At 36.6% G+C, this 15,532-nt stretch overlaps 1 protein-coding gene across 1 annotated transcript in view; it reads right to left on the bottom strand.

Moving 5' to 3' along the window:
* The window catches only part of SPATA16 (spermatogenesis associated 16), a 242,192-nt gene that overhangs the window by 145,349 nt on the left and 81,311 nt on the right, over nt 1-15,532 (bottom strand). Inside the window, exon 3 of the mRNA XM_005675304.3 lies at nt 1,654-1,743. Coding sequence (XP_005675361.1) covers nt 1,654-1,743 — 90 coding nt within the window. The remainder of the gene's footprint in view (nt 1-1,653; nt 1,744-15,532) is intronic.

Genomic DNA, 15,532 nt, shown 5'->3' with positions numbered 1-15,532 from the left:
AGTTAACCTAACTGTATTACTAGCAGGTTTAACTAGCTGCAATCTGAAGTTCTGAAGTTGCATCTAGCTTTCGCGTGTTATTTTTTGATTAGATTCAGAAAACACATTAATGAGCTACCTCTTAAAGAAAATTATTTACAGACAACTGTACTGTATCTGTTTATGCTAAACTGATTAGCTTTGTTTGTAGTTAATGACTTTTACAGACAAAAGGAAGCTTACTATCATCTCTTAAATACCCTTTCATTCACATAGTATGTGTGGGCAGAAAATAAGCCGTGGGGATAACTCAGTAAACAAAATAAAATTAGAAGAAGTTATATGTGGGTAATGTAAGACAAAACATTTAGAAAATGAGTATAAGGAAAAATAGAATGTATAAATGAGATTGATAGAGACATGTTTTGAATTTTAAAAGAGGACATTACCACATAGATAAATAGATAGTGTGGCTTATCTATTGTGGTTGACTGTGAATAGAGTATTGTGATTAATTCAGTCTTCCATGTTCATCATTTAATTGAGTTCAAGTAATACCTGCTGTTGCTGCTAAGTCGCTTCAGTCGTGTCCGACTCTGTGTGACCCCATAGATGGCAGCCCAGCAGGCTCCCCCATCCTTGGGATTCTTCAGGCAAGAACACTGGAGTGGGTTTCCATTTAATACCGAGGACTGTCTTATAGAATGCATGTCAAACTCATAGTATCAATTTTATGAAATCATTTTATTACTATTTTTATTATTTATCATTTAAATTTCTTAAGTTTTCATTTTCTAAGAAAGTGTTATTTATAAATGTTATAGAGATAGTAGCCACCAGCAACCTAGGCTCCCCTTCCTATTACTATGGATTTCTCTCTAGGAGTTATGTTTGGAATGTATGTAGAAACCACTCACACTTTATTGATAAAATCCTTGGATGGTAAATTGGCTGGGTAAGAAACAATAGATACCTATACATTAGGAGATGAAGAAAATTCTTTGAGAGAATTTATCAAAGGGAAGGGGAATCTAATATGATGATCTTAACTCAGGAATAAAAAGGCTTCATTGTCACAGGTGCAAAGAAATTCTGAGTGTAGCATGGAGGCTATTACACAAGTCTTGTAATTCTTTGCTATAAGTCTAGGTTCTGGGGATGAGAATATCAGGAGCTGCTTCACTAGGTTTTTATGAAACATATTGCAGGTCCAAGAGACAATACTTTAGGACACCTCTTAAAACGCTTGGTGTTATAACTTAGACCATCTTTTCTAGAAATGGGCTGCTGAGATCCTTTTCATGTGGTTGGGTTTTATTTCTAGAACTCAAGAAAGAGACAGTCACAAAATTGTGTCATTACAACTAGGATCAGGAATGTACTTGAGAGCAAGAGGTCAAGTTCATTTCTAATCTTCCCTGGAAGTTTTCCCATCATTATCAGTGACCTCATGGCTGGAAAGTTCGAATTTTCCCAAGAGCTATGAACACTGAGTGGCTTTAATTAAAGAAAAAGATAGTCAATAATTGTTGGTTTGACATTTATAAGACAATAATTCTGGTAAAATCATATTCCATGAGAGAAATGGAAAGTTCTATTATGCTATTACCAGAAGCTGAGAATGAAATTAATTTAACTTGAAATAAATCTTCACAAAAGTTATAATAAACATACCGGGCAGCTTCTGAATATCTCTCCAGACATCTAAACACTGTTGCCTGACGAAGATGATTTCGGAAATAGGCAGGGTTTAAAACAATGCTCCTGAAAAGATAAAAGAAATGCAAATGTTATTAAGCTCTTAAAAGTCAATTTCCAGAAGTGTATAGGAATGAAATAACAATCATCCAATTTTACATACATCTATTTTAAAAGATACTAGGAAATGGATGATTTTTTCTTCCTGTAATTGTCAGTTAAGACAAATAAACAAGCATTATTGAAAATTAAGTTTGCATGATAAAAGCAATTTTATTTATAACACTGGCTAACTTTTATAGCTATAACAATGACAAAGAATTTGGATCTAACTTTTATTACATATAAGACATGGTATTATTTTATTTGTCATATGCTAATAAATTAGGCAAAAATCTCAGATTGTGGTATATCTACCCATAATGAAGAAGGAGATTGTTAGCTGCTGGATTTCATGTAAAAGAGAGGAACTGGAATAGATGACTTGTTCGTTTGCAATCCATGTTGGGTTCTGTGCCTTCTCCCAGTTGGACAATTGTAGTGAAATGGTAGGAACCCTGACCATTGGCTAAGCATTCTGGTCCTCACCTTGCCACTTTTGGTAAAGCCCTTGTTTACTTTGGGTTTACATTTTCTTTTGCTGAAATTTCAAGGCTTAATTTTGGATAAGATTATCTATCCTTGCTTGCTGATTCTTCCATTATCTCACAGAGTTTTGGAGTCACAATCCAAGCTCAGATGAGATGATGATCACTCCACAGCTGCCTTCTTTCCCTAGAGATAAACTGGTAGCTCTTCTTTTCCTTTGCTTCACTGAGAGCCAGGAACTGTTCAAAGCTTTTGATATAATGAGGTGACCTAGACAGATGAAGAGCACAACTCATCACCAAATGAGGAGAGAGCCATTAGTGAAAGTTTGAGGGATAGCTTATAACAGAATGTGTTGTGTTTATGGATGTAAGATACATAATGTTATAGAACTGACACAGGATTATTAAGCAATTTTTTGTGTGTGTACCTGCTTTTACAAGTTGATGAGAATCACTTAGAATTAGTCTATTAATGAAGGAAGTGATTCTTGATCTTTTTTTTTTTTTGAGAGGTTCACAAAGCTTTTCGAGAGTTAAAGCTGTGAACCTCTGTCTAAAAAGATGCACATAAACATGGTTGCTTAAATTCAGGGAATTCATGTGATCCTTTAAGGCCATTCATGAGCTCTGGATTGAGAAAAACATACAGACAAGAATAATCCCACTCCCAGAAACATTGCTTATGGAAAGAATAAAATAAAAAAGCTGCATCTATCTGAACCACCTAGAGCCATAGAATTATATGATGATGAGGTGAATTGACTGACTAGTTTAGCTCACTTTAAACACAAGTGAATAGAATCCAGAGAGACTAAGGGACCCTTCTAAAATCTGGTTGCAATGCTGCTTCAAGTTTATTATTACGTTTCTCATCTCCAGCCTCAGCACTTCTTCGTAAGTTATCTTACTCCTTCTCTGTGATGATTTCTGAATTAAAGAAGCCTGGGTTAGTAAAGTTTTACTACATTCTATGACTAGAAATTTGTACAAATAAATACATTAATCCGCAAGAACACAGACCATTTGCTTTCGTGATTTTTGATTAAGCTGTTGGAAATTTAAAGCCTATTCCATGAGTTTATTCCATATAAACACTGAACTATTAATAAATGAAGTCGCTCAGTCGTGTCTGACTCTTTACGACCCCATGGACTGTAGCCCACCAGGCTTCTCCGTCCATGGGATTCTCCAGGCAAGAATACTGGAGTCGGTTGCCATTTCCTTCTCCAGGGGATCTTCCCAACCCAGGGATCGAACCCAGGTCTCCTGTATTAGAGGCAGACACTTTAACCTCTGAGCCACGAAGCCTCCTATTAATATCTAGTACTAATACTTTATATTAATTCAGAAAAAGGTATGTTAATGAAATATGTTTGTAAATTTTATACCTGTAAGAGTAATCTTGTAAAACTAGGTCAGAGTGAAAAGAGAAGTGCTCTGTCTAGGGGACTGGGTCTTCCAACTCTGACCAGAAACTTTTCTTTCACAACATGGCTAATTCTTTCCTCTTACTTGGTAATATTTATTCACTTAAGCATTTTTAGTAAATATCTGCAACTATGATTAGACAAAATCCTTATGAATGAACATATATTTTTTTCCTTTGTTATCTTTTGCCCATGATGCAGCAATTTGGTTTTACTGAGCTATTCTTCAAGAATCTTGCTATGCCAGATGTGTTCTTTTCATTAAAATGGATTAGACTGGAGAGAAGCATGGGGTGTGGTGGACAGGAGGAGTAGTGATGAGAGAAGGGTTTAGTAAAATAGAGGGCTAAAGGAGAGGAGGAGTCATTGAAGTGGTTTTGGAAGAGATTTTTGTGTGTAGTGAGATAAACATTGTTTCAGTGTAACTTTTAAAAAGAACAGGTTTCCTTAAGAATTTCTTATAATTACAAGTCCTTTTTATGGTGTTGAAGAAATACAGTAGAGGACATGAGTTTGGAAGTCACTGTTGCGAAACTGGACTAGGTTCTTCTAAACTGTACAACATCCTACACTGAGCCATGTGAATCATTGCTTCATAAGAGGAACCAAGAGGTCTAAGACCTAGTCTACCCTGAAGGTGACGGTACTTACAAAAGGAAGTTTAGAAATTTGGGATGAGATATTATTTGGCCATTTATTATTTTTGGCTTCTTTATAATTACTGCAGCATTCACTGTGTGCTTCTGATATGCACTGTTAGTTATTTGGCAAGGAAATGCTAGTAGTGATTGTAAAGCCTACTTTTTACATTTTATTGATTTATTTGATGCTTCCTATAATGCCCTTTTAAAGATATATTTTATGTTGTATATAACTTGCAGAGGAAATATTGGTTTATCTTTTAAAAAGTTCTTAATCATTCATCATTTGATGCTGTTTGGGGACCTATGGGAAGCTGTCTATGACTGAAATGTACAATCTGACTGGGATTGTAATGAAAATAAATCAACTCTACAGTTATAATCAGAGAGAGATCTCCATGCTGATTGGTTTGATTTTAAAAGAGAGGAAATAGCTATGACTTAGTTATGTTGATAGGGGTTGTGGTAAAAATAAGAATCATGTTAGAATGGCTAAGTTATGGAATTCATTGAATTTTTGCCAGAGGAATGAAGACAGTGTTAGTAATGAGACAGTCAGTTCCTAGGTAGCTTGATAAGAAGTCAGGGGAGGAGAGAGGGGTCTGGAATTCTCAAGGAGGAGGAAAGGACAAACCTCTTTTTTTTTTTTTCTCTCTCTCTACATTCCTTAGTCTTAGTCACATAAAACACTTTTTTTTTTTAAAGCAATGATTACACAACAAACAACACAGTTTAAACTCTGTACTAAGGATTATATAACAACAATTTATCCTGCTTGAGGACAGTTTCTCCTTCCTGAAAACTTTCTGGCTAATCCTGTTATCTTTTTTGCCTTTTCAAAAACTGTTCATGGGGTTCTCAAGGCAAGAATACTGAAGTGGTTTGCTATTCCCTTCTCCAGTGGACCTCCAGAACACTCCACCATGACCCATCCCTCTTGTGTGGCCCTACATGGCATGGCTCATAGCTTCACTGAGTTAGACAAGGCTGTGGTCCATGTGATTAGATTGGTTAGTTTTCTGTGACTATGGTTTTCAGACTGTCTGCCTTCTGATGGAGAAGGATAAGAACCTTATGGAAGCATCCTGATGGGATAGACTGACTGAGGGGGAAACTGGGTCTTGTTCTGATGGGTGGGGCCATGCTCAGTAAATCTTAAATTCAATTTTCTGTTGATGGGTTGAGCTGTGTTCCCTCCTTCCTATTTACTTGGGACCAAACTATGGTGGAGGTAATGAAGATAATGGTGACCTCCCTCAAAAGTTCCCATGCATGTACGGCTACACTCAGTGCCCCCAACCCTGCAGCAGGCCACCACTGACCCATTCCTCCACCGGAGACTCCCAGACACCCACAGGCAAGTCCGGCACAGTCTCTTGTAGCATTGCTGCTTCTTTCTCCTGGGTCCTGGTGCACAAGGTTCTGTTGTGCCCTCCAAGAGTCTGTTTCCCAGTATGATTTCCCAGTCCATATCCCATGAACAGTATTAAAATGCAAAAAGATAGGACACTGAAAGATGAACTTCCCAGGTTGGTAGGTGCCCAATATGTTACTGGAGATCAGTGGAGAAACAACTCCAGAAAGAATGAAGAGACAGAGCCAAAGCAAAAACAACATCCAGTTGTGGATGTGACTGGTGATGGAAGCAAAGTCTGATGCTGTAAAGAGCAATATTGCATAGGAACCTGGAATGTTAGGTACATGAATCAGTGCAAATTGAAAGTGGTCAACAGGAGATGGCAAGGGTGAACGTCTACATTCTAGGAATCAGTGAACTAAAATGGACTGATATGGATGAATTTAACTCAGATGTCCATTATATCTACTACTGTGGGCAAGAATCCTTAGAAGAAATGGAGTAGCCATCATACTCAACAAAAGAGTCCAAAATGCAGTACTTGGATGCAGTCTCAAAAATGACAGAATGACTCTGTTTGATTCCGAGGCAAACCATTCAATATCACAGTAATCCAAGTCTATGCCCAACCAGTAATGCTGAAGAAGCAGAAGTTGAATGGTTCTATGAATAGCTATAAGACTTTCTAGAAGTAAACCCCCAAAAGATGTTCTTTTCATTATAGGGGACTGGAATGCAAAAGTAGGAAGTCAAGAAACACCTGGAGTACAGGCAAATTTGGCCTTGGAGTACAGAATGAAGCAGGGCAAAGGCTAATAGAGTTCTGCCAAGAGTACGTACCGGTCATAGTAAACACCCTCTTCCAACAACACAAGAGAAGATTCTACACATGGACATCACCAGATGACCAACAGCAAAATCAGATTGATTATATTCTTTACAGCAAAGATGGAGAAGCTCTATACAGTCAGCAAAAACAAGACCGGAAGCTGACAGTGGCTCAAATCATGAACTCCTTATTGCCAAATTCAGACTTAAATTGAAGAAAGTAGGGAAACCACTAGACCATTTAGATATGACCTAAATCAAATTCCTAACAATTATACAGTGGAAGTGAGAAATAGATTTAAGGGACTAGATCTGATACACAGAGGACCTGATGAACTATGGATGGAGGTTTGTGACACTGTACAGGAGACAGGGAGTAAGACCATCACCAAGAAAAAGTAATGCAAAAAAGCAAAATAGCTGTCAGATGAGGCCTTACAAATAGCTTTGAAAAGAAGAAAAGCAAAGAGCAAAGGAGAAAAGGAAAGATATAAGCATCTGAATGCAGAGTTCCAAAGAATAGCAAGGAGAGAAAAGAAAGCCTTCCTCAGTAATCAGTACAAAGAAATAGAGGAAAACAATAGAATAGGAAAGACTAGAGATATCTTCAAGAAAATTAGAGATACCAAGGGAACATTTCATGCAAATATGGGCTCAGTAAAGGACAGAAATGGTATGGACCTAAAAGAAGCAGATATACTAAGAAGAGGTGGCAAACACAGAAGAACTATACAAAAAAGATCTTCATGACCCAGCTAACTACGAGTGTGATCACTCACCTAGAGCCAGATATCCTGGAATGCCCAAGTCAAGTGGGCCTTAGGAAGCATCACTACAAACAAAGCTAGTGGAGGTGATAGAATTCCAATTGAGCTATTTCAAAACCTAAAAGATGACGCTGTGAAAGGGCTTCACTCAATATGTCAGCAAATTTGGAAAACTCAGCAATGGCCACAGGACTGGAAAAGATGAGTTTTCATTCCAAACCCAAAGAAAGGCAATGCCAAAAAAGATTCAAACTACCACAAATTGTGCTCACATCACATGCTAGTGAAGTAATGCTCAAAATTCTCCAAGCAAGGCTTCAGCAATACAAGAACTGTGAATGTCCAGATGTTCAAGCTGGATTTAGAAAAGGCATAGGAAACAGAGATCAAATTGCCAACATCCGTTTGATTATTGAAAAAGCAAAAGAGTTCCAGAAAACATCTATTTCTGCTTTATTGACTATGAGAAAGCCTTTGTGTCAGTTCAGTTCAGTCGCTCAGTCATGTCTGACTCTTTGCGACCCCATGAACTGAAGCACGCCAGGCATCCCTGTCCATCACCAACTCCCGGAGTCTACCCAAACCCATGTCCATTGAGTCGGTGATGCCATCCAACCATATCATCCTCTGTCGTCCCCTTTTCCTGCCCTCAATCTTTCCCAGCATCAGAGTCTTTTCAGATGAGTCAGCTCTTTCCATCAGATGGCCGAAGTATTGGAGTTTCAGCTTCAACATCAGTCCTTCCAATGAACACCCAGGACTGATCTCCTTTAGGATGGACTGTTTGGATCTCTTTGCAGTCCAAGAGACTCTCAAGAGTCTTCTCTAGCACCACAGTCCAAAAGCATGAATTATTCGGCATTATGACTTTAAGACTTAATAAAACAAGTACACACAAACATCAAATAATATCAAACTTAAAATAAAAGACATGACTGCTGGAAAACCATAGCCTTGACTAAATGGACCTTTGTTGGCAAAGTGATGTATCTGCTTTTTAATATGCTGTCTGGGTTGGTCATAACCTTCCTTCCAAGGAGTAAGAGTCTTTTAATTTCATGGCTGCAGTCACCATCTGCAGTGATTTTGGAGCCCAGAATAATAAAGTCAGCCATTGTTTCCACTGTTTCCCCATCTATTTCCCATGAGGTGATGGGACCGGATGCCATGATCTTCATTTTTTGAATATTGAGCTTTAAGCCAACTTTTTCACTCTCCTCTTTCACTTTCATCAAGAGGCTTTTTATTTTCTCTTCACTTTCTGCCATAAGGGTGGTATCATCTGCATATCTGAGGTTATTGATAATTCTCCTGGCAGTCTTGATTCCAGCTTGTGCTTCTTCCAGCCCAGCGTTTCTCATGATGTACTCTGCATAGAAGTTAAATAAGCAGGGTGACAATGTACAGCCTTGACGTACTCCTTTTCCTATTTGGAACCAATCTGTTGTTCCATGTCCCATTCTAACCATTGCTTCCTGACCTGCATACAGGTTTCTCAAGAGGCAGGTCAGGTGGTCTGGTATTCCCATCTCTTTCAGAATTTTCCACAGTTTTTTGTGACCACACAGTCAATGGCTTTGGCATAGTCAATAAAGCAGAAATGGATGTTTTTCTGGAACTCTCTTGCTTTTTTGATGATCCAGTGGATGTTGGCATTTTGATCTCTGGTTCCTCTAGCTTTTCTAAAAACAGCTTGAACATCTGAGTGAATAACAGACTGATTCCAAATCAGGAAAGGAGTACGTCAAGGCTGTATATTGTCACCTAGTTTATTTAACTTATATGCAGAGTACATCATGAGAAACGCTGGGCTGGAGGAAGCACAAGCTGGAATCAAGTTTGCCAGGAGAAATATCAATAACCTCAGATATACAGATGACATCACCTTTATGGCAGAAAGAGAAGAACTAAAGAGTCTCTGATGAAAGTGAAAGAGGAGAGTGAAAAAGTTGGCTTAAAGTTCAACATTCAGAAAACTAAGATCATGGCATCCATTCCCATCGCTTCATGGCAAATAGATGGGGAAACAGTGGAAACAGTGGCAGACTTTATTTTTTTGGGCTCCAAAATCACTGCAGATGGTGATTGCAGCCATGAAATTACAAGACACTTACTCCTTGGAAGGAAAGTTATGACCAACCTAGACAGCATATGAGAAAACAGAGACATTACTTTGCCAACAAATGTCCGTCTAGTCAAAGCTGTTGTTTTCCAGTAGTCATGTCTTTTAAGTTTGATATTATTTGATGTTTGTGTGTATTTGTTTTATTAAGTCTTAAAGTCATAATATTTTTGACCAGTATATGTCTATTTCAATGATTATTAGTTATATCTCAATTACTTGTCAGATGATTCATATTTTTTCCCAGTGATTTGATATGCCACCTTTATTATACACTAAGTTTGTGTGCACGCTTGGATCAGTGGCTGGACTTTGTACATACAATTTTGATCTGCCCGTTTCTGTGACAGAAACAAATGGTTTTAATACTTGCCATTAATTTCTGGAAGGGAAAGAACTGCCTAATGGTATCTCTGGAAAATGTATCTCATATGACATATTTATTCTTTTGATAAACTTTATGATATTCATTTTTTAAGGTTGCAAACACTCCCACATTTAGTGGTTTTCATTTGTGTTAAAGGCATTAAACTAATTTTAGGAAGAACTAAAGAACCTCTTGATGAAAGTGAAAAAGGAGATTGAAAAAGTTGGCTTAAAGCTCAACATTCAGAAAACTAAGCTCATGGCATCTGGTGCCATCACTTCATGGCAAATAGATGGGGAAACAGTGGAAACAGTGTCAGACTTTATTTTTGGAGGCTCCAAAATCACCACAGATGGTGACTGCCGCTATGAAATTAAAAGACGCTTCCTCCTTGGAAGAAAACTTATGACCAACCTAGACGGCATATTAAAAAGCAGAGACATTACCTTGCCAACAAAAGTCCATCTAGTCAAGGCTATGGTTTTTCCATTAGTCATGTATGGATGTGAGACTTGGAACATAAAGAAGGCTGAGTGATGAAGAATTGATGCTTTTGAACTGTGGTGTTGGAGAGGACTTTTGAGAGTTCCTTAGACTGCAAGGAGATCCAACCAGTACGTCCTAAAGGAAATCAGTTCTGAATATTCATTGGAGGGACTGATGTTGAAGCTGAAACTCCAATACTTTGGCCACCTGATGCAAAGAACTGACTCATCTGAAAAGACCTTGATGCTGGGAAAGGTTGGAGGCAGGAGTAGAAGGGGATGACAGAAGATGAAATGGTTGGATGGCATCACCAGCTTGATGGACATGAGTTTGAGTAAACTCCGGGAGCTGGTGTTGGATAGGGAGGCCTGGCGTGCTGCAGTCCATGGGGTCGCAAAGAGGCAGACACAACTCAGCTACTGAACTGATCTGAGGAAGAACAGACATTTTTATACTATTATCTTCCTATCCAGGAACATGACATTCTCTTCATTCAAATATTATTTTATGTCATCCAGTAATCCTTAACCTTTCTTTTACCTTTTTGTAAAAGAGTTTTTACAGATTTGTTGTTAATTCTAAAGTTTAAAAATTATAGATGTGGATTATACGTATTAGTATATGTGTATATGTATACATATCCATATATACACACATAACTACTCAAAGTATGATCATCATCACTTGGAAGATCATTGGAAATATTAAATCTTGATTGCAAATGTACTGAATCTTCATTTTAGCAAGATCCTCAGGTGATTTATATGTACATTAAAGTTTGAGAAGCACCACAGGTATACATGATAAGAATGGGATTTTGTTTCTGTTGTATATCCTAACTTCTAATTGATTTAGAATGTATTTTAAGATTATTAATTTTTGTATCCTTATTTCTTAATATTGCAATAATATAGGTTTATTCATATCATCTGCAAATAATGATGTCTGGTACTGCTTTTCAATATTCATGTTTTTTCTGTTAGTGCTTAGGCTAAAATTTTTTAAAAGGAGTTTAAATAAGTGAAGTGATCTATGGATGCTTCAGTGTTTCATTGATAACTACGATTATGAATTAGTTTGAGAAAAATTATTTTCCAAGAGTTATTATCAGAAGTAAATGCTTACTTTTTTTTTTCAAATACCCTTTTGATCTATCAATATGATTGTGGACTTTGTCCATTGACCTTTTGTAGGGCTAACTTGGATTAGTTATCAATTCAAAAAAGTGTTAAATTAATAAACAGAATTGTTGTCATTCAGTCGCTCAGTTGTGTTCAACTCTTTGGGACCCCATAGACTGCAGCATGCCAGGACTCCTTGTCCTTCACTATCTCCCGGAGTTTATTCAGACTCATGTCCACTGAGTTGATGATGCCATTCATCCAGCCATCTCATTCTCTATTGTCCCCTTCTCCTCATGCCCTCTATCGTTCCCAGCATCAGGGTGTTTTCTAATGAGATGGCTTTCGCATCAGGTAGCCAAAGTATTGGAGCTTCAGCTTCAGCATCACTACAGTAAGGATATAGTATTTTTCCAATCACATCAAAAAGTGGCAATGGAGGCAGAATTTCGTACTGATTACCGCAGAGACAGATGTGTTTTTCTTCTACATCTCAGTCAGAAGCTTGAACTCTGAATGAGAACGTCAGTTATCACTACTTCCAGGGCTTAAGGCTTTAGACTGGGGATTAGGAAAGTAATTTCTTATTTAGGTAAAGATGCCTAAATTCAGTTGCCTTTACCTTGCTTAATCATTAGTAAATTAGCAGTGTAATCAAAGTAAATTAGCAATGACACATCCTCCTGAGTGACACTCTTCTTAATATCTTAGCAAAGTGCTGATATTCCTTTAGAAATAGTTGATAGATCTAGAGAATGCCAAGGAAACAAATGAAACATTTTTATTTCACCAAAGCATGATATCTTTGTGATGATATTTATGTGGGATAATGGCCTCATTCAGTAGATTATAACTTGTTGAACAACTGATCAGTACTGTTGAAGTATAGTCTGGATTGTTATGAAAGAAGTTCAATGGCTTGTCCTTAGCCCTTTTTGTAGACAGTATTTTCCATTAATGACTACTATTAAGAGATTGAAAGAATGCCTATAATTTTTTCCGATGGCATAGATTATATGTAGCAAAAAATAGTATTACTGATGACAGAGACAAAATCTTAAAAAAAAACCTTTGTTATGGATTCTAAAAGTCAGTTTTACAAATATAATTATGGCTTGAGTATGGCTATGGGGGAAAAGCCTGAATATTTTAACTAATCACAAGCTGAACACAATAGGACAATATGATAGAGCTACAAAAATGGTATATAAAATTTATGCTAAATGAATCAATGGCATTCTGTTAAAATGATGAAGTATTTATCATTGATAACAATTGATAAACAATTCATTTATCACTGAATTGTTCTATAGCCATATAGACACACCTCTGGGAATCATTACCATTTTGAGGTGTGTCTAGAGAGTCCAGTGGATCTATAGAACATAGTATGGGAAGAATATGGAATCAAATTGATATGTTCAGAGAATTAAGTGAGATTAGTGGAGACTAAATAAGTACTTTCAAATACAAAGACCTGCCATGTGAAAAATAGAATAATTATTCTATGTAAAAAAGATGAAATCAGGCAAAAGCTAGTATTATAAAGTTACAAATAGTTCAGTTCAACATAAGGAGGGACTTAATAATCAATGATGCAAAAAGCTTTGAGAAGTGTTTCCTTTTACTAGAATCATTTAAGTGATATTTCAAATGCCATCTGTCAGGATGTGTAGAAGAAATTTTTGAATGAGTGGGAGTTAGGCTAAATGACTTTCAAAGATATTTAGAATATCCTTTCAAGGATATTCAAAAATCTCTTAGAACACATTTTTATAATTTTTAATTACAGTATAGTTGCTTTACCATGTTGAGTTAGTTTCTGCTGTACAGCAAAGGGAATCCGCTATACATTTACTTATATCCTGTCTTTTTTGGATTTCCTTCTGTTTAAAGGAAATGAGTAAGTTCCCTGTGTTATACAGTAATAGCGTACATTGTTCACTGTGAAGGGTTCCCCCCTACTTCAAGCTAACAAGTTAGCATGCCATAGTTTTATGGGTACTTTTAGAAGTTGTGAACCTCCAAGGCTAGAGACAAGGGGCAGTTCCTTACTCGTAGCAGCAGAAGTAGCCAATCAGTCTTTTGTTGTACTGGTTCCTTGAGCGGCAGTTCCCAGATAGTAAAGCAAAGAAGGCCACGTGAAGCCTTCACATGCATTATAGGAGAGGAATCCTGGGCTTAGGGGATATAAGTGTCTTACAATTGATGGCAAGGATGCCTGTTTGTAGGTCTAGTTCAGTTCAGTCTCTCAGTTGTGTCTGACTCTTTGCAACCCCATGAACCGCAGCACGCCAGGCTTCCCTGTCCATCACCAACTCCCGGAGTAGGTCTAGAGGGAGATGCTATTTCATCTTCCAAGGCTGTAAGGAGACTTGACCTCTCTTCCAAGGTTGTTTCCTACATAGTCGTCTTTGAAAAGATAGATCAGAGCAGAGGCCAGTCAGTGCCTTGTTTACAAGGCATGCAAAAAGTTAGGAGACCCAAGGAGAATCATTTCCCTATATAAATAATTTTTGTTCAGATAAGCAAGAAGTATTTGTTATATTCATACCATTAACAAATAAAAAAGAATTCATAACAAGCTCTAAAAATTAAAATATCATAGGAAAATCTAAGAATACCTAATATTAAAGAATGAGTGATTACATTATTATCTATATTCTGTTTTAGGTAGATTTTAAGGCAGCTTGTAGAATATTTATGAAGTTAAATCAAAGTAAAAGTTACAGGGAACAAAAGGAAAAATAGATAAACTGGAGTATATCAAAATTAGAAACTTCTGTTTATCAAAGGACACTATCAACAGAGTGAAAATGCAAAAGTGAAAAGAGAAAATATTTGCAAATTTTGTATCTGAAAAAGGATCAATATCTAGAATATAAAAGGAGTTTCTAAAACTCAGCAGTGAAGAAACAAACAATCTAATTAAAAACTGAGCAAAGGACTTGAATAATTTCTCCAAAGATAAACAAATGGCCAATAAGCACATGAAAAAGATGTTCAACATCACTGATCATTAAGGAAATGCAAATCAAAACCACAATGAGATACCACCTCATACTTATTAGAATGGCTACTATTAAAAAAAAAAACAGAAAATGACAGATGTTGGCAAGGACATGGAGCTATTAGAAACCTCATGCATGATTTATGGGAATGATGGTGCACCTGCTATGGAAAACAGTATGGCAATTTCTCAAAAATTTAGAAATAGAATTACAGGATGATCCAGCATTTCCACTTCTGTGTATATACCCAAAAGAATTGAAAGCAGTGCTTCAAAGATGTATCTCCATGTTCATAGCATTGTTATTTGCATAAGCCAAAAGGTGGAAGCAACCTAAGTGTCCATCAGCAGATACGTGGGTTAATACAATATGGTATGTACAGACAATGGAATATTAGCCTTAAAAAGGAAAGAAATTCTGACACATGCTTGCAACATGGATGACACTTCAGGTATTATGCTAAGTTAAATATGCTAGTCATAAAAAGTTGCTTCTTATTAATAGAAGTTTTTTCCTTATGGGCTGTTGGTATAATACAAATCTCAATCTAGTAATTAAAATTCTGGGTAGGTGAAAGGAATAGGAATATAAAGGAAACTTAAGCACTACAAAAGGATTTAATGAAATCTTACTGGTTGCATCTTACTTATTTACTTGCTTCACTACAAAAGGTTGGTAACTGGAATTACAAGCCAAAATAAAGTATAACAGTCCTCAACATATTGAGAAGAATTAAGAAGTCCATGTGTTCACTTTAAATATCTTATATTGACAAATAAGACAGAAAAATAAAATGTCCCAATTTAATTTACGTGGGAGAAATGGAACTATTTTATGAAGTATTAGAGCATAAAATTACAGTTAAAGGCGTTGGTTTTTGAAATAAAAGTACAGTAGATTGTTGTCAAATAAAGATTATGGCTCTGCCGAAGCAGTGGCAAAGCATGTTTTTGCAAAAGCATGAAAGTAAATTTAACTCTTTAGGGAAACAACAAGAAGAAATCATTCTCAACTATTTCTTGAGATCTTAGCATGTACATATCACAGCAGAAGAAAAAAAATTAAAGAACCTATCAGAGTAAGTTGAATATCATCCTTGATTTTTGTTTGCCAAATTACAATTAATTATATGTACAAA

The sequence above is a fragment of the Capra hircus genome, chromosome 1, assembly GCF_001704415.2.
Source record: "Capra hircus breed San Clemente chromosome 1, ASM170441v1, whole genome shotgun sequence".
Lineage (NCBI taxonomy): Eukaryota > Metazoa > Chordata > Mammalia > Artiodactyla > Bovidae > Capra > Capra hircus.
The sequence above is the reverse complement of the archived record's forward strand: the minus strand, read 5'-3'. Positions and strand labels throughout refer to the sequence as shown.